The 25806-nt window shown below is 32.0% G+C and overlaps 1 protein-coding gene across 1 annotated transcript in view; it reads right to left on the bottom strand.

Moving 5' to 3' along the window:
* The window catches only part of LOC137919951 (thyroid transcription factor 1-like), a 67836-nt gene extending 49899 nt beyond the window's left edge, over positions 1–17937 (bottom strand). The window contains exons 1-2 of the mRNA XM_068763175.1: positions 17692–17937; positions 9058–9257 (exon numbers count right to left, since the gene is read on the bottom strand). Of these exons, the coding sequence (XP_068619276.1) occupies positions 9058–9257; positions 17692–17918 (427 nt within the window). The 5' untranslated portion in view covers positions 17919–17937. The remainder of the gene's footprint in view (positions 1–9057; positions 9258–17691) is intronic.
* Positions 17938–25806: the final 7869 nt, after the last annotated feature.

Genomic DNA, 25806 nt, shown 5'->3' with positions numbered 1-25806 from the left:
AACTGCAACATACCACTTAAACGTAAAACGAGTACTACACTTAAGAATAAATGCATAGTGTTGTATATCTGCAACATAAGTTTTTTTTTAAAAGTATATATAAAAAATATTATATACATTTATTTTTCCCTGCATTTTAGTGTACTTATCTGTAAGATAATTTTTTTTAAAGTATAAATAAAAGTCTTGCGTTTAAATGTTAAAGGATTTTTTTGTGTCGATTGGTCGATGTCATACCGCAAAAATAATTTATGTATTTTTTATACTGTGATTATAAAACTAATTATAGTGTTTTAATTAATATGTATTATTAATGTATTTATGACGAATGATACACGATATATTATTGAGTGTTTTAACATTTTAATGTTACGTATTCTTTGATTACAGAATACCAGAAAAAACAAATTTAATGACAATGACCTTTACATACATCATGTACTATTTATGTACAAAGAAATATCGTTATTTAATTTGAAAAAAGTATATTAAAAATTTCGATACATAATACTATAAAATGTAAATTATTTATTTATTCTTCCAACTAAATTTTATCACCTTCAAAGTAATCCCCGTCTGATAAAACGTACTTTTGCCAACGTTTTTTCCACTGCTCGAAACAGAATAGTCTTTATCTGACATAGTGTTCAAGATCTTTGATTAAGTTTTTATCTCCTTAATGTCAAAATGGCGTCCCCGCATTAGTTTTTTGAGTTTGCTAAATAGCTAGAAGTCGCACGGAGCTAAATCAGGTTAATACTGTGGTTGTGGAACGAAACCAGTTGAGGTTTGGGCAAAAAAGACGCGAAGAACCAATGCAGTATGACATCAATCAAAATTTGAAGCGTTTGGGACCCAAAACATCCTTCAAAATGTCCGATGAACTGAGTCAAATTATACTCGAACTTTTGACAAACAGACGCTTGTCATATGTTATAGACAGTACTACCAAACTAGGATAAAAATTACCCGCCTGTATAATGGCTGGGAGTAAATGAAAATTTCACCTTACTTTTTGATCATATGATATTTTTTATCGACCACAGATGACTCTATTGCTCTGAGTCATGTGGAATTGTTTTTATACGAAATTTTTGACGAATTGAACGATGTAATAGTGTAAATAATTAAATTTCCAAAAAGTTCAAAACAGCTGATATCAGTTCCTACATATATATGCATTTCTGTTCTTTTATTTTTGTATGTTATATAAATGAGCAGTGGTAGTCTGGTGGTAGAGCACTGAGACGCGATCGTAGGTTGTAGGTTAGATTCCCTGGATACGATCTTATATTATTCACACTTTACGCATTGAATGACATAGGATTAGCACTGCTCACAAATAAGTTTCCAGAGGATGGGCAGCAGCATCCTCTGTGTACCACAATACCACACTGCGATAGCCAACCGGCCTGCCAAGCGTGACGATTATGGTATATTTAATGGAATCAGGCGTTACCTTGCGGAAGTCTATCCTAGGTAACCACCGAGTGCTACCGATTCGACTCTGCGTTTGGCACTAATCGGTGTAACATAACTCCTGAAGATGCCCCGTGGAGGGGTGAAACACGTGTTGCGTGATTTGACGGTGGCAGTTGTGTAATTCGCATTGTTTGTCCGCATACGCATTTATCAGCAGGCTGGCGGGCGGTGCATTTTATTGCACGACTGCATGTGCGGAAGTGGCTAAATATTAGTCCTTTTCTTACTTAATAAAGCTTAGGCTAACAGATGTAATTATATAATCTGTATCCTATATACAGTTCATTATCATCATATCGTGTCGTGTAGACATAGTTGTGTAGACTACCGCTGCATGTGCGGAAGTGGCTAAATATTGGTCCTTTTACTTGATTATGATATATCCCCTTATAGATATCCTTTGCTCATATGCCATATTGCAATAGCCTTGCAGTGGAAGTCTTGGGACTAAAACAACGACAGTTATACAGATAATAACTACAATTTAAATATAGAACGACATCGCGTTCCATTTTCTCACAGTGTAACAAATTATAGATAATAAATATGGAATCATTTCGCACACGGAGAGCGCAGCATTCGATCTATCGTCTGCAATAGACCCACTGTATTTTTACAGGCACGAGGGGAGTGATCGTAATACAATAGGGCTATTATTCCCAATGTTGATTCACGCACAATTTGCCAGCAGGCGCGTTTATTTAGTACTGGCAACATTCTACGATATTTTATCGCTGGGGGATCGGGGAGTTGTGTTACCGTGCTGTCGGTTTTAACACGATTATCATTCGCAAAATTGTCAATGACAGTTGTGATGGTAATTATCTGTTGGGAGTTTATAAAACTTTTTTTTTTAATTGACAAATTAAAGGCAAAGGAACCGGTAGGTAAGTATTTGATAATTAATATTTAAAATTATATTATAATGATTTAGATTCATGTAATATCGTTTGTTTTTTGTTTAGTGTGATTTTTTAATTTACGTATTTATTTGTAAAAATTTTAGTTGTTGGTAATGATATATATACAAATAGTTATAGCATTATATTACAACAAGGTTACAAAAAGAAAGCGAAATTGGGCAACGGCAGTCCAGTGGTAGAGAATTGAGACTTGCGATCTAAGATCACGGGTTCTATTCTCTAGATACAATCTTATATTCTGCTTCTTCTCCTTAACTAAACACCTTACGAAGGAGAGTAGAGTCAAAAATAAAATAGAGTTAAAAAAGATAGTTGACGACGAATAAGATTCTGTTAAAAGTTTTAATGTTGAATAAATGAATTTTATCTTTATCTTTTAAAAAATATCTACCAACTCTATAAGCCTTGCCAACGACGATAGATGGTGGCGCTTACATCGGTGAAAATAATCACTGTATTGTATATCACCTTTATATTGAAGGTATAAATGTGATATAAATCATATAATACATTTATTACATATTATATTGTACTTATTTGTCATTTATATGTTCAATATAAATGTGATATACAATATTGGATTTATACTCTACCGCTGAGTTCGAAAGGATCAAAGAAATGCTCGGAAAAACGACAAAAAACTCGGCATAATTTTTTCTTTTAAATGTTCAGTAATATGTCTTATTGTATATAGTAAAAATGGAGGGTATTGTCTCTAAGAATTGTTGTCGTTCAAAAATGTTATTATAAAAAAATGTATGTAGGTATGTATCGTATGTATTTTTGACATAGATATTTTTCTAGCAACATCAAACAAGACAGACATTGATATGTACACACCGCAAACAAAGTGCAAAATTCTCTTTAGAATTTCGTATTACGTAGGTGTTGTCAACATGATACAAGAATGGTTGAAGTGACCGGAGTATCGAGTCGAGTGGTGAACGCGTATTTAACTATATTTCAACTTGCATCCATCTCGCTTGCCGTGAACTAAACTGAAAATGATTTTAGGCGAGTCTAAGACTGCTTCGACCTTTCGCTATTTGCCGACGTGAGGCTTCGTGTTTGTCCAGCCAAGACTCTAGTGGTGGACAAACATGGGACGGATCGACGGAATTGCTTATTTTGTCTCTACCTACACAACTCCCTCGTACAGGTATCTACGGGAGCCCGGCGTGCCATCAACGTGCACTGACCACTTTTTCTTACAACCTCTTTAGTGGTATAATAATTCGGTTAACGAAATTGGAGAGGGTTTTTTGTATGTTCAGATGTTTAAATGTTACGTTTTAATCTCCATTCGTGTACTCTACAATGGTGACGGACATATATTTTCAATTTTAAGAGCATTATCATCTTTTACAAGTCGTATACATAGCTATAACGTAACAAAAACATAATTAAACATAATAAACTACAACTAACTAAGAAACTAATAAGAAAATTAACTAAAATGATTTTTAACTCGAGTTTAAATTTTTTAATTTAGTTTAACGACGTAGTAGAATTACAAAATATAATTTTTAATAAATACTTTTTAGTAAAATATATGACATAATGTGACAGTTTGTTTTTAAAAAAAAACTCAAAGTAAGTATGTCAAGAAGTGTATGCTATATTCATATTGACCATGACATAGACAATAAAGTGTATATAATCATAAAATTATAAATATATTGTAAAATCATCAAGTGTTTGCCAATGCTAGAGCTCCAAGTGTTGTCTGGTTTGTGAAATGTTTATTCAGGAAAATAATTTCTATGCGAGTTACTTTATTTGCGCTTAGAAAACATTTTGTTCTGACAATCATCACAGTGTATACATCATTTTAATCAAATAATATAAACAAATGCTTTATATCCTGTTCTAAAAATACACGGTTAAATAGAAAAATAAATATTAAATAATGTCCGGTTGCAGATATAAATTTAAAAAGAAATGAACTTTGACAGCTGTCATTAATTTCCCGCGGACTTTTTAATTTTGTTTTTATTTAAGACGAATTGATTTTACTTTTAAACGGAAAATAAAAAAGAATATATTAGTTCTATATTTATTAATACGGATTGACTATTCGGAATTATTTGTAATGTATATTGCGCTTCCCGATTGTTATCTTCCCGTCATTGTGTTCCGGTGACCGGGCGTAAGGCGCGGTCGACGCCATCTTGCTTCTCAAGTGAAGCTTTTGAAATTAGTTTTAGACCGGTCATCGTTGACTAGTTTGGACGATAGACAGATATTTTCTTGATGCAAATAAGTTTATAATTTGTAATTGACAATTAAAACTATATAATTGAATTTACTTGACCCAGAACATCCTCAAAAAAGATATAATGATGACCATTCTATGGTCAACCGAAGATGTTCTACACAGGGGAGAGGTATATGTTCACCTACGGAACGACCTAGGGCTTAAAATAATAATATTTAATTGTAATATAAAATAACGTATAATACCCGGCGATAAATATTGCACATCGACCATTGGAAAGAGACAATCGGCTAATTTCGGCTCCGTAGAGCATTATCTCTGTCCCACACTACCTATGTAAGGTTTTGTCATTAGTATGCAATGTGCAATATTTATCGCCGTGTACTGTATTTGTGTTTAATGTCTAATAGAATGTTTTTTATTTGTCACAATGACTTATTTTTAACTTATATGTTTAATTATTTATACATGTTATGAGTAAGGTGACAATTATAAATAAACGACATATGTATAATATTACAAATATGTTGACAAATCAAAAGGCGGTATCCAATGCACCAGCTCGCGTATTGCCTCCCAACTCAGATCAAGTTACACTTCAATGAGTAAGTCTTTGCCAGAAGCGACACTTTATATAAAACATTTCATTTAATACCCTCGCTAATTGTTATTCTATTTTTATAGATCACTATTTATTTTTTTATTAATTTGGTATAATAAAAGACCGTGAACGTGAGCCGTAAATGTTTGAATATGAGACGTGGTCATTTATGATGGGCTTTAGGAGGAGGCTGAAGGTCATAAAGACAGCAATAAAGGAGACTATGCCCGGAGGTTCCCTGGAGATGGAATCAGATATGAGAAGTTCCGCAGAAAGACCAAAGTAGCTGGCTGACTGACGTAGCTGAAAGAATTTCTTGTCTGAAGTGACAGTAGACGGGGCATATACAGGATATCGGTCGCGGAACCGTCGGCTTTTGGAGCCACCTACTTTTTTTAATCTTGTTATGATCTATGTTTCATAGATATTAGCATCCGTGCCTTTGTTACATTTACGTTTAATATTTAAAAAAAAATTTGCTGACATTTATGTATGTTAACTAAGTCTCTTCATCTAACTTTAATCGTAAACTATTGAAAACTGTGTTACAGTCAACTAATTATCATGTTTTTTTAAATCATAGATGTCTTGTTTATTTTTAACGACATCCTAACAAGTCCAGTTTTAAAAATTACAGTTCGTGTGACCACTTCCTCGTCCCTATTCCATGACTTCACACTAGGTGGAACTTCGACATAGTCAAGATTGCGTAAAATCGTTCGATACGGGCCTTGGAATGTGTGACAATGGTTTGACATGACGATAATGTAGTACCATGTAAATTCAAGGAATTTTAACAGATAATATTTTGTTTCGAAACGCAGATAAATAATAATTAAATAAAAAATAATATTTTGCGATTCTAGCTATGGCTGCATAATCCGACTGCCTTTGTCTAAAGTTACAAATACTCTATGCCGCCATGTCGGCACGCAAACTGCCTTTTTAAATGTTTTCACTGTCTTCTTAATGGTATTGGTATAAGAAATGCATTAATGCAATACGATACTATTTAGACGGGTTATTTTGTTTTTAATTATATACATATTAATATTTATATTTTTATGTTTCAACAATTGTATATTTTATCTATTATTTATGGATGAATTTTTGTCTGTATCGAAATTTAACGTATTAGAGCTGTAAATGAGCGGTACGAAAAAAACTTTTTTTAAAATATACAGAGTTAGAATCTAATTAAAAAAAACATTTCATCGATTGCTTAATATAGCTTTAGCAGTTTTAGCAATTTAGCATATAATTTAGCTATTTTAATATATACGCGTTATTACAGTACAAATTGTAATAGTATAGTCTATATTCCCGTGACGTCATGATGGCTCTAGATAATTTTAAATTATGAAGATTGCAGATGAGATTTATCGATGAGTTATTTAATTAATTTATTATTATGTGAAATTATAATCTAATAAAATTATTTTTCATACGTTTATTGCTAGCGACTTGGGAGTTAACACCAGGCGAAAAAGAGGTCAAATGTTTTGCATATTAAAAATAAGAAAAAACGCGATTCAATTTTTACACCGTTAAGAAAATTATGCCTTTATTCTCGAATGTTCCAGTATCTAACGGAATCCTTATATTTTTAAATAAGTCAATTAATAATGTAATACTACGTATTGTTTTAAAATATTACGATATATAATTCGAAGAAAACAAAGGGGAGCTATCTGTGCAATATAATTTGAAATCTAGAGAGATGTAAAGCTTAGAAATGAAAATAATATAACGGTACATACTCGATATACACTTAACCTGGCCATAATTACTGCTATAGTTAAAAATAAACAAAACATTATTTTTGAATTTGGAATATGTCACTTTTATATGATTGTTCATTATGTTTTATTGTTTTCGCGCCAATATGTTGTAAAATAATTTGTGATTTTAAAATAGAGTGGGATGATAGAGAGAACCGAATTGCTGTGATTGCATCACATGAAGGTATGGCGCCAAATATATTTTTTATGATCCTCCGTACGCCATGTATAAGTCAAATGTTTGTGTATAGAGCTATTGATAGGTGCAATGTAACCTCCTCTGTTTGTGACAGACAAGACCAGGCCGTCCACGTAGTGTTCATACAAAAAAGGCGATCAAAGAAATCACATCCGCAAGCAAAAGATTTTATCTTAGAAGATGAAGATAGCACCAAGAAAAATGTCACGTATTTTAAAAGATGGCTTAGGACTTGCAATATAACAGATGCACTGATCATTTCATAAAACTGATACTTTAATAAATAATATGGTGGTAAAATTAAAACAATTACTTAAGCGATTCACAAAGTTGAAGGATTTTTTTGACTTAAAACTTAGGAACGAATTCCTCTACTCCTGTGTTAAGGACGTTGTAATAGTGATAACAAAAAACACGCCTGAGTTTGTTGTGTGCGCTTTTCCGTTCAGGGTGCGTTTGGAATCATCGCTTTAAGATAAAGGACGCCATTTTAGAGGAATTCAATGTGAATCTTGATATTATCGAATTAGGCGCTTGGGAAGAACTCCCATGATGTATACGTATAAAATGAATTTAATAAATCCTAATTATTTATAATAATTAAAAAAAATTGTAGTAATTTAAAAGCACTTTGAAATTGGTTTAGTTAAACTAAGTTAAAAATAGTTTAAGATTTAAATTAATAAATAGTTGTATAATATGTGACAGACAGAAACGTAACCAAAAAAAAATACGGAAATATTAAATGTCATTGTAAAAAAAATCTTATTTCTTTTAAATTTAATTTTTAAATCGGTAAAAGGAATATGTTAATATTGTACATATTTCGTACAGACTAACACATAGTGATGTCACATTGAACGATCATATACCACAGATACATAACGGGCTATAGTTCACCGCGAACAATGCAAATTAAAAATAAAATTTGTTCAAATTCGATTTTAGATACCTTTTTTTTAACATATCTCCCGCGTTCTATATTCGTTTTTTTTAAATCCTCAATATTGCCAGCGATTTATTTTAAAAGTTTATTATGGTTTTTAAAGTTCAAAAATATATCTAATACGTCCCTTTCTTAGTTTTAGATCTAAAATTAAAAGCATATTATTAAATAAATCTAATTATAGCATTCGATAGTTTTTAGGTGATCTAAATGTGTAAAACTTGATTTGTTGACTTATTTACATGATTGATATTATAATGTACACATCAAAAATTGTTAAATTTCATATAAAACAGCAACTGTTGAGATTCTGGTTGGCCCTCAACAATCTGTGTTCCGAGCCGGTGGTAGCTTACTGCTTATAATGTTAAAACAATCGACGATGCAAAAGCGCATATCAATGCTTATTTGAATAAAGATATTCTAAATTTGAATTAAAATTTTTTTTTCGTTACAATTTTTCCGGCTAAGACGGTGTCATATATGATATAGGGTTTTATATCTGATTCAATGTAAATAATGATTCCGTTAAAATAATGTTTCCACTTTTTAAAATTTTAAAACCCGTCTAAGTTTGTTGTTAGTTCTTCTCAGATCAGGGTGCGTTTGTGATCATCATATCTTTAAGATGTATAATGCCAATAAGGAAGGGAGGTTTTAGGGGAGTTTGATCTGATTCTAGATTCTATCAAATTCGGCACTTAATGTTCTTCGTCTTGTCTCCATAGCAATAGTTAAAAAGTTTATACATAAGATAGTCACAACGATGTTGCCATATCCTAACAAGAATAAAACCCTGAATTAAAGAGTTAACTATAGTGTTGCCACTGCACTTATTTTAAACTACCCAAGACGAAACGTTATTAAAATTAGTTTGTAAGTAAAAAAAAGAATTCCGCCGACTCACTGGCAAACCTGGGGTCGTTGGAGGCGGGATACCAGCTGGCGCCTCGCATATCGCCGTAATGAGGCAGGTCGGCCGGGGCGCAGCCGTAGCCCTGCACGGGGGCTCCGCCGTACAGCGGCACCGCGTACGGGTTAGCCGCCATGCCGCACGACGCCGCCGGCCCGAGCGGCGAGTTGATGCTACTCCCTGAGGAGTTGGACCTGGAGACAAAGGCCATGGTTAACAACATTTTCTTACTACTTTACTAAGCTCGTGAAGAATTCTGCACTACTACTGAACTGCATACGGTATAACAATACAATACAATTCATCAAAATTTCTAGAAATCGGTTAGTTGACTCCTTTGCAGGATTGGTATGAGATGATATGGCTCTCTGATGGTGATGATATACATAGAAAGAGATCACGGACCAGCAAATACAGAAAAGACCCACAAGGTGGACAGACTTTGTTAAGGTCATCGGACTTTATTAGAAATTTCCAAAAGAGACCTATGTTCAGCAGTGGGCGTTCTATGTTTAAAATGTCGAATAATAACCACAATGATCATCAAATGTCCATGACTCCTCTCATGAAGTGAGTACATTTGTAATATCCTTATAATTTATAGTTAGTTTGCGTTAAGCATGCAGTGAATTTCCTTTAGACAAAATTTCAAAAGTATTCCTCAAACTGGTAACTGTGAATTTGAATTTTTAATTAAATACACCGCATTATTAAGGCGAAATGTCTGTAGGCCATTAGCTGTAAAAACTACAAAGCCATCTACATTCAGAGACAATTAAACACTATGTGTTTGTTTTTTATTATTAGATGTATAATGTTTTGACATTTACGGCTCAACATAAATAGTTATCGCAGACAGTATAACATCGAAAATGTATGTAGTTCGTTTGCGTTAAAAATTTGAACACCGTTAAGCTTTCATCTGGTTCATCATTGTTTTTAGCCAATAGGAGTCCACTGCAAGGCGTAGGCATCCAATATCACCACAATGACCGATCTTACTCTGCTTGCATCCGGAAACTTCACATGTCTTTGACTACGTTGTTGGTTTACCCACTAATGGACTTACCCATGGCATTTTTAACATTAAAAAATCACAAGATCTAAATGGCCTAGTAAGAATACATCTATTCATAGTTTTTGCGACAAAAATTACTACATACACTTGTACAAATCACAATTGTCTTCTATTTACAATAAACTTACTACTTTATTTTACAAATTAATTTATATCAAATTTTAATATAATCTGTGAATGTGAAACTAACCTATAAAATATTGATCCGCTTATGTTAATATATATAGCCTACTTACGTTATACAAACTAAAATAGGTGTAAAAGGTAGACTGGCCATTAAAAGAGAAAAAAATATGTCATAAAAAAGAAATATGGGTTAATAAGCATTTATACAATATTGACCATAAACCGTGAAACGCAACGCAGAACTTCAGCCCACAAGGTAGTTCCGAACTGATCTTACTGAAAATATATCGGAGAGGCCTTTGTCCAGCTTTGGACTTTCTACGGCTGAGATAATGATGGTCCGATATTCGATATCGTATTATTAAGTTTCATATCTAAAGAGACATTAGTCAAAACAGCTAACATGAACAGGATGACGTTCGACAGGTACAGATAAATCTGGAATTATCTAAAAAAAGTCTTTTACCTGTCAGAGATCTGCAATTATTTCGAACAATAATAACCTCAAAAAATTATTAATGTCATTTGAAATGTAATTTATTATTATTATTACAGATATTACACGTTCATTACGAAACTGAAAATTGGAATTTTCTTAATAAACTTATAATAAAACGGAAACGCTCAAAAGTGATAATAAAATTAATATTTTAGCAAATCACTATTGACTAAAAGCGCGGGAGCGAGTTGTCAGTTGCATTTTTTTTTTAATTCCATAATCCGCGCTTGCCAGTGACAGTAATCGTGAATGAACTCGAGCTAAAAATGCCGCGAAATCGTCCGTCGCGCTACGCACCGTAGGCGCCAACCCGCCACCGTAAACAAAAGCGGGCTTATCTATCTAATCCCTATTTACACAATTTAATCCTCTGCCCTTACCCATCCCTTTAACCGATGATATCGAATAGGGTTGGATGTCATGAATCGATAAATTACCGTTAAAATTATTAAATTTATTTTTCTCCAAAACAAACTAAAAACATTTTAAAAAAATTATAAAAGCGTTAAGTAGGGTGATAAAGTAAAAAATATGTATTTTTTTACTACATTACAACAGGTCAATGACTTCTTGCATTAAAAATTCTGCAAGGAAAGAAAGTAAACAATAATTGATTTTAATGTGTTATAAAGCGAATTTTTAAATCGATTTTTCTACTATGTTATTATCACGGTTTTATTATATCTGACGCCACATACAGAAACAGAAAATAAAATGTTTATATTTTCAATCAAATTGTATACACCACTAATTGTACAGTTTTAGATTTATATATTTAATCGTCACACTCAGATAATAAATTCTATTTACTTTTAACGTACTACGTACGTAATATATACGTACGTAAATCTCAGTTCTTAAATCTCGGCATAAATTTTTCAATATCAGGCGCACTTTCAGTCCAATTTTTTACTTAAAAACTTCTATCTACTATTAACAACAGATGTACTGTCATATATTTTATAATCTCTAATATTCATGGTAGGCGTTTGTCCAGCCGTGGACATCCTGCTGCTGAATTAAGTTTGATTGTGATGATGACATTATTTGTCTCTTATAATGTAATTTCTTTTTCAGTATTCAAATTAACAACTTTTACATAGGAAGACGTTATTGTATTAGATAATATTTAACAATAAAAATAATGACTTCATTTTATTTATGCAAAAATTAATAAAAATAAAAATTTCAGTGAAATTTCCCCTTATTTGACGCGATGTGATATTATATTTTTTAAACGATCCTTTATCGATGTAAACATCCCTATTACGAACCAAGGAGTTCGCACTCAATTCTGGACTCTGCGCGTTGCCACATAGGAATTAACACAAGTCAACGTACCCTAGTGGTGTGCCGCCCTATTATGTTGTTTGACTTGACAAATTGAGTTTTGACAGGGCGGGAAATTTACCGCGAACAATTTGAGGTTAGGTCGCTTAAATTTGATGTAATTTTATTAGATTAGACGATTGTTGTCTTTTAATTTGCTAACAGTTTGGATTGTTAATTGCGTTGTGTTAATAAAGAATTTAATTGAATTGTGTTCATAGAATGTATCTAACTTGTGTCGAGACTAATTGTGTAAAAATATATGACAATATTAACATATTATACTTTTATTTCTGTTTTGTTAACGTCCAAATTCCATATCATGATATATAGAAATGGATAGAGGTAGAGGTATTAAAAGATCTTTATAGAATCTTCATCTTTAGAGAAACGAAAGCAACCTATAGCCCAATGGATTAACAAGTTGAAGTACCAGTGGTCAAGTCACATAGCGTGCAGAACAGATGCTATGTATGTAAGTTTCCAACTTGTCCTATTGAAAAACTAGAGGACAAGCAAATATTTCGTCAAGACAAACCATATTGATAACTATATGCGAAAATAATAAAACAACCATTAGCTAAATATATTTCAACGCGAAACTTATTTACTACGTGTTTATCTGATAGTAAAACACAAAAAGAAAATATGGCCGAAATTTGGCGCCATGCCAAAATATTGTAATAAATTAAAAAAAGTATATGCAACTGTACAGGCAAAGATAAATCTATACTGCCAATACGAAAAATATTTAGTTTTAAAATATTTATTATAGGCATTAAAAATTAAGTTTTTTTTAATAATTAAACTTGAATTTAAAGTAAAAGAATTAAACTCAAAACATATCGACTAATAATTGCCGACGGTGACAAAACATAACACAACGCAAGGAAATCATTTCAACAACTTCCTTTATATAATGATATTTGGCTCACAGTTTAAATATTGTTAGAAACATGGTTATTGTAACGCCAAAAACAAAACTCATATAAACTCATATTATTGAAGATATCTTTCATTTGCGAGGTAAAAAGCATAATGGTTGATTATTAAGTTTTTTTTTTAATAATATTTGGTCACAGGAGCCGTACCTAGTTATTTTCGATTACGTATGAAGCGTGTCGATTTTTAGTACCGGACTTTCACTACTACCTTAGGACTTGAAGAGCGCCTAGCCAAAGACCTGTTTTAAGATAGCGAACCTCAATAGCTCCCGGGGTGGCTTCGGCTCAGGTGACGGGTACAATTCCACCGGAATTAGGAGACCACCGAGGTCTTACATTGCTTTAGCGGCCGTTTCACGGAGTACCTAGGTTCTAAGTCCCCACGAGAAGACTTCGACTTGAACGATTGCTTTTGCCAGGTCAATAAAGTTTCGTTTATTTTTCCGTATAACATAAAGGCAAATCGTAACCGGTTCGTACCGTGAACTACCGTGTTATTTTACTTGTTTATTTTTTTCGCGGACATCTTAAATTCTGTTTATCCACATGTAAATGACCATTTGACTAAACGTACGGCACACAGGCCGAGGCGTGAGTCCGTCACCACTCGTATTCGGTAAACACTCGGCGCGCCACTCTTAATGTTATGTCAAATTAAAAAAAAAAAGCTTCCATATTGGCACTATGATACGCGGATGTGTGACTGATGGTAAATTAAAAATAAACTTGTCAATATAATGGCGGGATACGCGGAAATATTTTTAATTATAAATGTAAATATTACATTAAAAATAGATTTAGCGAAAGTGATTTTTTTAATCTGAAACGTGATAAAAAATATCTAAAATATAAGATATTTCACTATTAAATAGTTGTAACACTTAAAAATTTACTACACGAATCCTTATTTATATATTCTGTTGTCATACTAAATAGTTTGTACATATTATATATAATAGTTACTATTTAATACATTTTTCGATAAGATATCAATGAATGAATGAAAATTTCGATTTTTCGAAAGTCAAGATCGTTCTAGAATATATACAAATTGACATCGCGACGTAAAAAATATCAGGAATATTAAATTAAATTTAAAGGACACAATTGATCTATTTCGATGTGTGAACTAATGATTTCTTAAAATCGCTTACACTAAATGTATATGAGTGAATTGATTTGTAATAAATTTATGTTTGTAATATTGTATGTATATTTTAAAATGTTTTTAATCACTAAAAATACGTTACCGAAGTGTTTTAAAATATGCACACAATTTTTTTTTTTCAATTTAAACCATTTTAAATATATTATATAAACTTTGACACCTTCAAACTAAATAATGAATCTTATTGTTAATTCTGAAAGTTGTCTATCTCCATTCTCGATAAGAGAAAACTTAAATAATTTATAAATTTAACGATACTTACATATATAAGGATACATTTAACCGTTATTACTAACTATTACTTTTAACCGCAATGAAACAAATCTATTCTTTCAAATAGGCTTTATGCAATTTTTCAAGCGCATGAGAAGTCAAGGCATTAATATGATATATATTCTTCATGTATTTACACATATAGTTGCTATCATAAGTCGTAGGTTTGAATTTCGGGGATACGATCTTATATAATTCACACTTTGTGCATTAATTATATATGATAGTCATTGCACAAACAAGTTTCTACAAGAATCGCTGCAATCGCCAACCCGTCCATCAAGCGTGGCGATTATAGTATATCCGACCATAAATATCTTTAAGGGAGGCCTATACCTTGCAGTAGGCGACTATGGGATGAAACGAGACTTAGATCACTTTCTAAAATAAACGGCTTAAAATCTTATTGCTTTCTATAACACGGTAAATATGATATTTACATTAAATAAGTAGATTTATACGTTACAGGCTAGTTGATTGTAATAATTTATCAAAATAAATTTGGCCGGCAGTGGAGAGAGTTGTTAAACTAATAATGTAAATCAAAATATAATGCTAAAAATTTTAAGCAATCGTATATTAGCTGTCAACCATTTTGTTTTTTTTTTTACAATTTCGGAAAATTATCAAGCACGCTGTTCACGGTAATCACGAAAAAAATAATTACAACACGAAATACATCGCGAAGAAATATTTTTTTACTTACTTGACTTATATATTTCACGTGTTATAACCATTTCGAAAGAATCTTGAGAAGTTATATATAGGGAAAGATGAATCTGTATGTAGAATGTTCCGGAATAATAATAACTATATTTTAAATTTTCGTATTGAGAACTAATATTAAATTAAACTATAAAAGAAAATGTATGATAATTTTCTTTATAATATATATCTATCAATCGAAATATAAAAGATATGTTTTAATAATTACAATACTAATGCCTAAAGTTAAAATATTAACATGGCGTCCATTTGCAAAGAAAACAGCATGTTTTATTCTACTCCTCGACCGGAGGACAAAAGTCTAATATATCATACAGCCAAAGACATTTTAATAACAAACGTAGTATACGAACTAAGATATATGTATCTTTTTAATACAAATTATTACGCAGTAAGAATATCTGTTAAAATCAACTTACAGTAATGTACTCTAAAAACCAAACATTTATTTATATTTATTTTCTTTTTCCTACTTACGTAAATGATTTTTGTATCGCCTTAAGGCATTAATTGACATTAACACAAATAATAGTTGTATATTAAAACGAAAAGATAAAAATATTTAAATTAACCGTTAAATGTCAGAGGTTTAACAATTAAGGTTCTAAATAAACGTAAACACGGGTAAACACACGATGAAAAGATCAGTCATTCTTTACTCACAACACAGTTTAAGTTTCGATAAGTTCTCTTCACATTACATAAATATCGAAAAGAAAAATCCGCGGTACAAAATAAATAATATTAGTATAAAATAATTATTAGTATAAAATATATTCTAGTAAAATCTACATAGTTTAGGTAAACCTGCTGTAATTATGCGTGCCCGCCGTTTTACAGAGTTCAATAAAGTTTTAATAATAACTTATGATTGTAAAATTGAAAGACAAATTTATTAAAAAATAAATGTAAACAAATATACTATAATGCATTAACGCAAATTAGGGATTGTAGTTCAATTTAAAAATTTATTTAAATTCATTTGAAATCTATTAACTATTAAAAAGAAACGATACTTCATTATTAAATATTGATAATATAGGACTAATAAGCTGTCAGTCTATAAAAACCGATGCCTAACAATTTCTTCATATATAAGTATAAAAAAAAACAAGTTAATTTTTAAAACACGTAAGAAAATTAAATCATATAAAATACATATAATCCGTGCGTTTTAATGCGCAATAATTACTCTGTCAAATGATTTAAAAAATAGTCTTAGAATTTGTAAAAAAAACGTTACATGTCAAAATTTTGCGCTCTTTTTTATATACAGAATGAAATCATCTAATATAAAAAATTGGTAATAAATACTCTAAAAATGATAATAATATATTAAATATATGTATGTATAAATGGAATTAATAAATTCGAAAATATAATGTCCAATTTTAATCTACAAATGAATTTAACGATTGTTTTTTTATTTGTAAATAAAGATATAAAACTTATTACCGTTTAAATAATGAGTTTAAATACGTAAGGAGTTAAAGTTTTATGGTGTATGTTTTTTTTATTACTTTAAAGTTTTTTTGTGTCAATGTGAATAGAAAAAAAAACCAAATTATTTCATTTTGAAATAAACATTATATAGATTTCAAATTTGGAATATTATAGTGGTTCATATAAATGGCACAAGCTAATTTAAGGAAACTTAAAATAATTTGTTTTTTGTAAATATATTTTTGTGTTGTGGTTTTAACTAATTTTTGTTCTGATAATAGTTTCCTACGTTCTACCAATTATTTTAAAAGATAATAGCGAAAGTTTTATGAAAAATCTTTAACGTAATTAAAACTCAAATAGGCCTATTGAGATGTAACCTGATACGATGATTTTCGATAAATCATTTTGAAGACCGGCTATATTGAAATATGAAATTATTGGATAAAAAAAACTTAAAGTTTATAAGATAGGTTACGGCAAATAATATCAATGGTAAACTAAACTTGACGTCAACTAGTGATGTAATTCATCTTAAGTTGAATAAAGGTTTTTTGAATTGAATGCAGATCGGTCGTAATTGAACGTTTGGCCTAATGTGTTGTTTTAGTGGAACACAAAGTTTGTTTTTGGAACGCGGAAGGTTGTAAGTGGTAAGCACCCGGGCTGAGCAGTAGCAAATCGGATTGTTCATACGTACATATGCATATAGGCCTCGAGTGTCATTACGAGGCCTGTCGGGGTGCACTAGCGGTGCAGTGGCGGTGCACCGGGTGCACGGGCACTAGCAGTCGGGGCGCCACCGGAGCGCTAAGGGGCGCGGGCGGGCGCATCGTTGACCCCGCGGCGCATCGCGTCACTTGACCGCCGATCACAACATACCTGCGCCGACAAACGTCACCGAACTATATCCTTCGACTACGAGCGGCGGTCGAGCGCTCTCGAGACCTTCGGCCACTCGACGGCCGGGCGGGCGGGCTCCCCTCCCGCCCGCTCGCCCCGCGCGCGCCCCCTCGCCGCCCCGCGCCATCGATCCACGCACCTGTACGGCGACGGCGGGTTGTTGGCGAGCTCCAACTTGCGGTACTCCTCGATCGGCGACAGGATGTCGGTGACGGAGAATGGTGTGGAGTGCTGCAGCTGCAGGTGCGACAGGTTCTGCTGCAGCAGCGCCGACTTCGGCGACAGGCTCATCGCCAGCTCGGCCGCGCTCAGCTCCGGCAGCGCCTCCGCCGGACACGGCGAATAGCCGCCGCCCTCCGCGGACATCCGACCGGTGGACACTCGACGCCACTCCACGGCTCAGGCTCTAGTGGCTCTCGGGGCGAGAGTGGCGCCCGGAGCCCCCGGCGCGGCCGCGGCCCCTCGCGCCGCCCCGCCCCGACGCGGCGCGCGCTCCTATGGGGGCTCCGCAGGCGTGCCATTGGCCGCCGCTCCGGGGGCGTGCCCGAGGCACCGCCACGCGTTGCGCCCCCCGGTCGCCAGTGCCGCGCCGGCGCCTGCCCACCACACATCGGTCGTTGTTCGCGTGCCACACATCTGTGCGAGACGCGGTCGACACTTTGACGGCGACGAGCTGGGACCGGGTGCGTAGTCCGCGTAACTGCCGGCGGGTGCGTCGCGACACGCGAACAACAACTGAAACTGTGTTACGTGCCGCCCTCGCCTCCGTGTGCGACGCAGTGCCACGCTCCTCTGCCATCTCTGATATCCATTCAACTATAGCTCATAGGAGGAGTTCACACCTTCTCCAACGACCGTGTACATGTCAATCAGTCAATACGTCATGCGTCAAATCTAAAGTTTTTTTTTTTTAAATCCGCGCATCCTAAGTCCGCAGCTGTTAAAGCCACAAAAGTATATAAATCGGATCATTCATATGCTATTAGCCTGTTATTGCTTATAGCTTTTAATCCATATCGTAAATGAACCTCATTAGCGCGGCAGTACCTGTCTGTTTGTACATTTGCCTTATTACAAGTGAAAACCCATCATTGTCAAACAATAAACCAGTTGAGAGTAAATAAGGTTTTAATTGATGTGAGTTTTCTATATCTTAAATTGAATCGAATTTTCATCCAAATTTTTGAATTCAAATTATATTATTGTCCTAGTTCTTAAAATATATATTGAAATAGATACTCAAACGAATCTTATATATCATATGTGTGTTCTGTATACTAAACATATATATACATTTCAATATTTGTGACAAATAAAGCGGTTCGAATAAAATAATCAAGTTTTCTAGAAGTCCTTGGATGTAGCGCAAGACTAATCATTGTGACGATTTTTGAAGGAATCCTACTCCTTGTAATGAGGATATTTCGACTGACATTAATGAACAGAAGATAATTTCGTTGCATTGTGTGTTTACCTTAAATAAATTTAGTTAACAAATAGCTTCATATGTCGATTCGTTAGATATATCACAGAAATAATTTCGTTATTTCGTTGATACGTGACAGAAAGATCAGAAGGTTCATGTCATAAGTAAGTCAGGTATAGGTCTGCATATACTATCAGAATTTAACCCGGGAACAGCTGCTTAACAATTCAAGTTACATCCACCTCGGCACCGGTGGAATGATAAACGTGTTTTGAATGACAGTCTGAGGTCCTCACTCGGAGATCATTACGTATGGAGCGTATGCCCAAATAACAAGACCACAACGAACTCGGTACGGTAAATAAAACTTGACTAAACTCCGAGAGTAAAAATTTAGTGACTAAATAAAACTTTCAAACTTAGTGCCATTTATAAATGTAACCTTATTTACTGTTAATTCACGTATTGTAGATGGATCTTAGAAATAGGGTCGGAGGCTTCGAGACCGGCGTAGCGATCTTAGTGTAAAACCCATACATTGCAGTAGGCACTTATCTGTTGTGTTAAATCAATGATAATATAGAAAAAAACGCGTTTTCTAATTTCGAATTGCTATATGCTATAATTAATAGTTTTTTTATTATCTGTCCCTGTTTGTACTAGCAGATGATAATAAAATGTCGCATGTTAAAGTAAAAAATAAATTGTACATATTTTACAGTTATCACTTTATATAGAGTGATTTAAAATAAGTATAAAAGCTTAAAAGTTTTTGATTGACAGATGACGTTATCTTTTTTTTTTTAATTTCTATAACAACGGTTAAAGATATTGTATTATGACATAATTTTTAAAAGTGATAACATATAAGTAAAGAAATAATTGAATTTCATAATATTTTGGTATTAATAATATTTACTTTAATATTATAGGTCTTGTAATAAATATTGTTACAAATAAAAACATCATCTTTTTATTTTAAGTAACCTTTATTATTATTACAGTGTGTTATTTCAATACATTAATATAAAACCATCAATATATATATATATATATATATATACACACACACATATATACACACTCTATGAAAAAAATTCTTCACTACCAATCGTACGGATTGTTTTAAGGAATCAAAATTGTAATGGCGTTTAGAGCAAGCCTTACTCTCCAAAATATAATCATAAATCATAATCAAGCGGATTAAGATCAGGACTAGATGACGGCCAATCTTCAGCTCTGGTGAAGTCTGGAGCATTAACCAAGATTGTGTGGATCGCGTTTTATGACCCGACGCCGAGTTTTGCTAAAGAGACCATTCTTGATTATTGAATATGACGTCGTTACAGGTCTTAGCTGCGTTCTGAAGAACGGTTTCTTGGGAAACTTGAGTCAATGTTTTGATATCTTTTACACAAAAATATGGCTCAATCACTCTTTCATAGTTAACATCGCACCAAACCATTACTGATGTCGGATAATGATCATGTTGTACTCTGTTGACTAATTGGGAAGCTTCCTTAGAGCTTTTAGTATAAATACGGACATTTTGTTTATTAATATATTGCTCCATTGTAAATATTTTCTCATTCGTAAATCAAAATTTTACAATATATTGGCGCGAAAATAACATAATGAACAATCATATAAAATGACAGATTCCAAATTCAAAAGTATTGTTTAGTTTGTTTTTAATTACAACTGTATTTATGACCAGGCTAATTACATAATGACAGATGACAAATGTCAATGAAAATAATTAAACATTTTGAATTAATAGGTTTTTAAAAGTATACAGCGATAATGTTTTATTGTAAAAATAGATAAATATTTTAAAATTAATAACATTTTAATGCCCTAACATTAAAAATAAATTTTGCTTTTCAACTTCATCCACACCATCACAGCCGAAAGATGTCCACTGTTGGACGTAGGCCTTTTTTTAAGGACCAGTCTTTTTTCTGCTACCGTCTTAGTTTTTACAAAATGATTTTTATATATATATTTAAAAAATATAGGTGTTCATACGTGTTATAATGTCTTTAACAAAGATCTAGGGAATAATATTTACCAAAAATACATTTTTATTACGTCTTACTTGTTAATTATCAGAATATAGAATTCAATTAAATTTTATTTATTTAAATTGTTTTAATAAAATCAACATAATCATTTTAACTTAATAAAGTAATATCTATTTATTTTACAACGTTCTCTGATATTGGCGGGAAAGTTCTTTCATTGATAGACATTGACAGAGATTATGGCAGGAATAAAGTAAATATTTGCAAGATTTTTTTTTCACAGGGGATTTAATAGGCTTCGGCATTCCCGCGATCGAGCTTTTTGTTTTAATCTCAGCGCATATTTACAGATTCATTCAGTAATCAGCCGAGCGGTGGTGGTCTAGCGCCGATAGTATCAAATGTTTTTTTCACTCATCACTTTAATTAAAAAATAATTAAATGTATGTTGGTTGGTTTCATTTTCTTCTATCTTTGCCCGTGATTTTGTTCACGTGACAAAATAACGCAAACGTAGCTTTACTGTAAATATAATATGATTATTTCTTCCCTAAATCTTTTCAATTTTCTCTGATCTTTTATAAAAAAAAATATATTGTTAAAATATTTGTCAAATAAAGAACTCTTTACTTCACCGACTGCCTTTTATTACTCACTACCTCGCCTTTATAAATATAAAATCGATAAATGTCATAAAGTTCTCGAATGTTCATCACGAACTGGTCGCGGAAAGTCTCTGGATGCGAGCAGCAAAAGGCCAGTCATTGTCACGACCTGGGGGAGGCATATGCCTTGCAGTGTGCGTCCATCGGCTGAAAAAAAAAGAAGGAAAATTTTAAATCTACGGGATATATGTTTTTTTTAAACCACCTGAAATCTTCTACGGCGAAATGGCATTATTTAATATAGGGTAATTTTTTTTATTTTGCTTTTATTTTACAATCTATGTACGTGTTTACTAAGTTCTTATTCATGTTTATCTGTGCGACCAATGCGAGCCTATATTCCCGCTTTATTTTTTTTCATCAAATAATATTTATACATTGCTTACATCTGTTTTTACTTATCTATTCACAATTTACATTTCATTTTTGACATTTTGTATCCTTTTTTTATATATAATTTTATTTGCCAACTTTTTCTATAATATTATTTACAATTTGTGTGCGTGCAATCTATTACACAAACACTTGACATTGTAGCACACAGTTCCTCTATGTAGTTCTTAATGTCTATTTTCTATTTACAGTCTTTGCTTATAATGTGACAGTTTGTTTTTAATTATGTTTATGCGGCCAATCATTTCTAAAAATGATTTATTTTATCTACTTTCTCTCATCACATTTTAATAAAATATTTTATATTATAATGGTAGTAAACATACTATACCGAAACAATTTAAAATAATCACCGATTTAGACTGAATGATCATGAAATTCTTTTTTCTATTCTTTTCTAGTTTATTTTTGTTTTATGGATTCTATACATTCTTTTATTCTTATGTTTTCTTAAATAACGTTTTGTCTATTACTAATAAATATTACTATATGTGTGACCTGCCAAAGTTTTTAATTATAAATTGACTCGTTGATAAAAAGGTTGCTAACCCATGGTCTAATACCATTACCTTAATCAACCTGCGTGCCGTCTATTACACAAATACATTGCGTTTTATGTTTTGTTATTATGAATGTGTGTATACTACTGTACATATTTCATGTCTGTTTATTTGTATATATGTGTATGTATATGTGCACGTGTACAATACTCTGAAACGTGTCGTAAATTTTAAAGTTTTTTTTTGTTATGTAAACCCTAAACTGCCTTCTCTTTCATGACTCACATCTCCATCCAAAAGTTGTCTGGTAGAGTTCGTCTTGAGATAAGACCGCCTCTTGTTATATAGTATATAGTTTAGTTATATAGTAAATAGCCATATAGTTTCTTTTTTTAAGTTATTATCTATGTTATTTTGTTACAGTTTCTTTTTGTTTATTTTTTTAAATAAAGAATTTTGTTTTACGATAATTTGTAAATAAATAAACCTGATCTAATACTTAATTTACTTCTGTTTACGGAACCGTTGATGTTACCTTCCATGTTATATAGGTAGGTTTCATAGATCGACAATAAAATCTATTGATATTTTCAAAACGGGTTGTGTGTTTTCAAGTACAGCGTAAAAGAGTGGTCAAAGATGTTTAATATAAGAAAATGAAAATTCTCTTCTCATCTAATTAATTAAATTTTTTTTATTTATTTATTCACCCCTTCCAATATTTTCGGATTTAATGCCTTAAGGTTTTTTCTACCAGTTAACCTGGTATGTCTAAACATAAAATAAAATCTTAGGTTTAGATGATAACAAAAAAGTTACATTTAAAAAAAGAAACGATGTAGAAAATTTTGTTTAGTCCTATTTCTATTTTTTTTCTGTTGAAATGATTGTACTTATAAAGTAATACGACTTGATAAGGCTCCTTCACATATCCACTTTATTCGTCTTCAGGAATATTTAGGCTATGCCAGATTAACATCCAGAGAGAGCTGCAAAAATTACTTGTCGCGTTTTTTTGATCGTATGTCCAAAAATTTCTTGTCAACAATGTCATCATGTTACCACCTACAAAATGGCGCCCATAGATTTAAGTGACATATAAATAAACTTAAAAAATATGTCTCTAATTTTCATGTAAAGGCAAAGGAACTTCTTCGCTAACAAAAAATATATGTGACAGCTGGACACACGACACAAATTTACTCTGTGGTTTATATGACAAAAGAAAAAAGGTTAAAAAAATATATACTATTCCTAATTTTTACAGATATTTAAAAATCTTAGCAATAAATCCAAGTTTTGTGACCAGTCATCAAAACAGCTAACCAAAAAAAAAAAGCTAAAATCTAACCAAAGTCAAATCAAGACAACACAACGATAAATTTTACGTGTTAAATCCAAAATAATATTTTAAAGTATCTTGTAATTTGGCGCCAATTAATAATAATCAACGACAGAATATATTTCACGTAAAAAAAAATTTAGTTTCAAATTTTGAAATTATTGTTATTGTTATGTTTATTTTGAAATTGCCAGTTGCACAAACTTTTAGCATCATCAAGGTGAAATAAAACAATTTAGGTATATTAATTTTTTTTCATAAATATAATCATGGTTTATAAAAAATATTTCTAATCGCAATAATAATTTTATTTAAGAATACGTAGATATAGATATATTTATCTAAAATGAGAATACAGAGTATAACTTACAATTTAGGATTGACAGCACAGTTAAATCTAAGTTATGGCTACTATATTTTAGCTCTTGTATACTGATTAGGTTCGTGGTGAGGAACGTGGGAACTGTAGACCAGACATAAATTATAATAAGATAAAAATAATACAACAAAATATAGATAATACCTATGCAATTCATAATGACAGAATTGGAAAAAAACTTAAGTTAATTGTTATAAGCAAAGTTTTAAATATTTATTTAAAAATTAGACATTACTCGTCTCGAATATTGTACAAATCGTAGAAATTGTAAATTATACGTAGTGTTACAAAGCACGAGTTACAAAACCCTCTAACCCTATTGCCGTGAACACGCATGACCTTGAAGTTATTTATATATTTTTGTGTACGGTTCTCGGGAATTCTAACCGAGTACTATCTCGCACTTACTAGAACCTTATCCGTAGTATAAATAAGTGTACTGCCCATCACGACAATTCAGTGTTTTTGTTCAAGTTATAAGATTAAGATCTACAATCGGAGATATAAAAGTGACTATTCGGTAATTTATTTGGACAGTAATTTCCTTAGCGATTTGGAAACGTAGTTTGGTTTAAAAGTTTACTTTGTGTGGAAGTAAGGTGACCATCTGATTTGTGAATAAAAGACTCCTCGTGAACCAGTCGTGTTTCATTTCGAGTCAAAACCCACAGTACGTAACAGTAGTATGTTTATTATAAAAAAGTATTAAATATTGTAATACAATAATAACACAGTAATGTTAAATACATAACTCAAAGATAAATTAGTATATAATGCCGACATAAATAATTTAAATGCAAAATGTTATGCTATTCTTACATAAAAATTCTAATTGATATAAATTCAAAAAATCTTGCACGATATTGATTTCAAAATTAAATCGGGACTTAATTCTTACCAACGTGGATAATCATAAAACATAATCCTTTGCATGACGGATTCTTAAACCGACATAAACGTCACATTGTATGTCAAAATGTAAATATTTAAATGCACTTGCGTTTTCAAGTAAATCTTATTTGATATGTTGTTATTTTGAGTGTATCCTTTAATATTACAGATTTTGTTTATATAAGTTTAATCTTATTATACAGTTTTTCATTTCTATGTCTCTAAAATCTTTATTTATGAGGATTTGTGAATTAACGGCGTAATTGGAATACATGAAAGAACTGTGATACGTTGTGTAAATATAATTACTATAAATAAAAAAGCACAAACATGTTGCCTAGGTGTCTATTACAAACAAATCAAGAAATATAAGAAATCTTAGGCATTCATATTATTAATGTCTTAAATCTTACAAATTTTTGATTTAAATAAGATAAACAGAGAATTTAAAAATTGTTCTTAAATATTTTGTTTGAACAAAAAAAAAATATCTTTTTCGATATATTTATTTTAATAAGACATGTTGTTTGAATCTGTCCCACTAAATTTTGAATAAACCCGAAGCATAGTATTTGGGTAAGTTAACATCAGTTTGTAGTTTATTTGTTATTTCCTAGATGGTTCTTTACAAACC

Source organism: Battus philenor, unplaced genomic scaffold, assembly GCF_028537555.1.
Source record: "Battus philenor isolate CCGP_79_NKW_IND1 unplaced genomic scaffold, ilBatPhil1.0.hap1 SCAF_17, whole genome shotgun sequence".
NCBI classification, from domain to species: Eukaryota; Metazoa; Arthropoda; class Insecta; order Lepidoptera; family Papilionidae; genus Battus; species Battus philenor.
The sequence above is the reverse complement of the archived record's forward strand: the minus strand, read 5'-3'. Positions and strand labels throughout refer to the sequence as shown.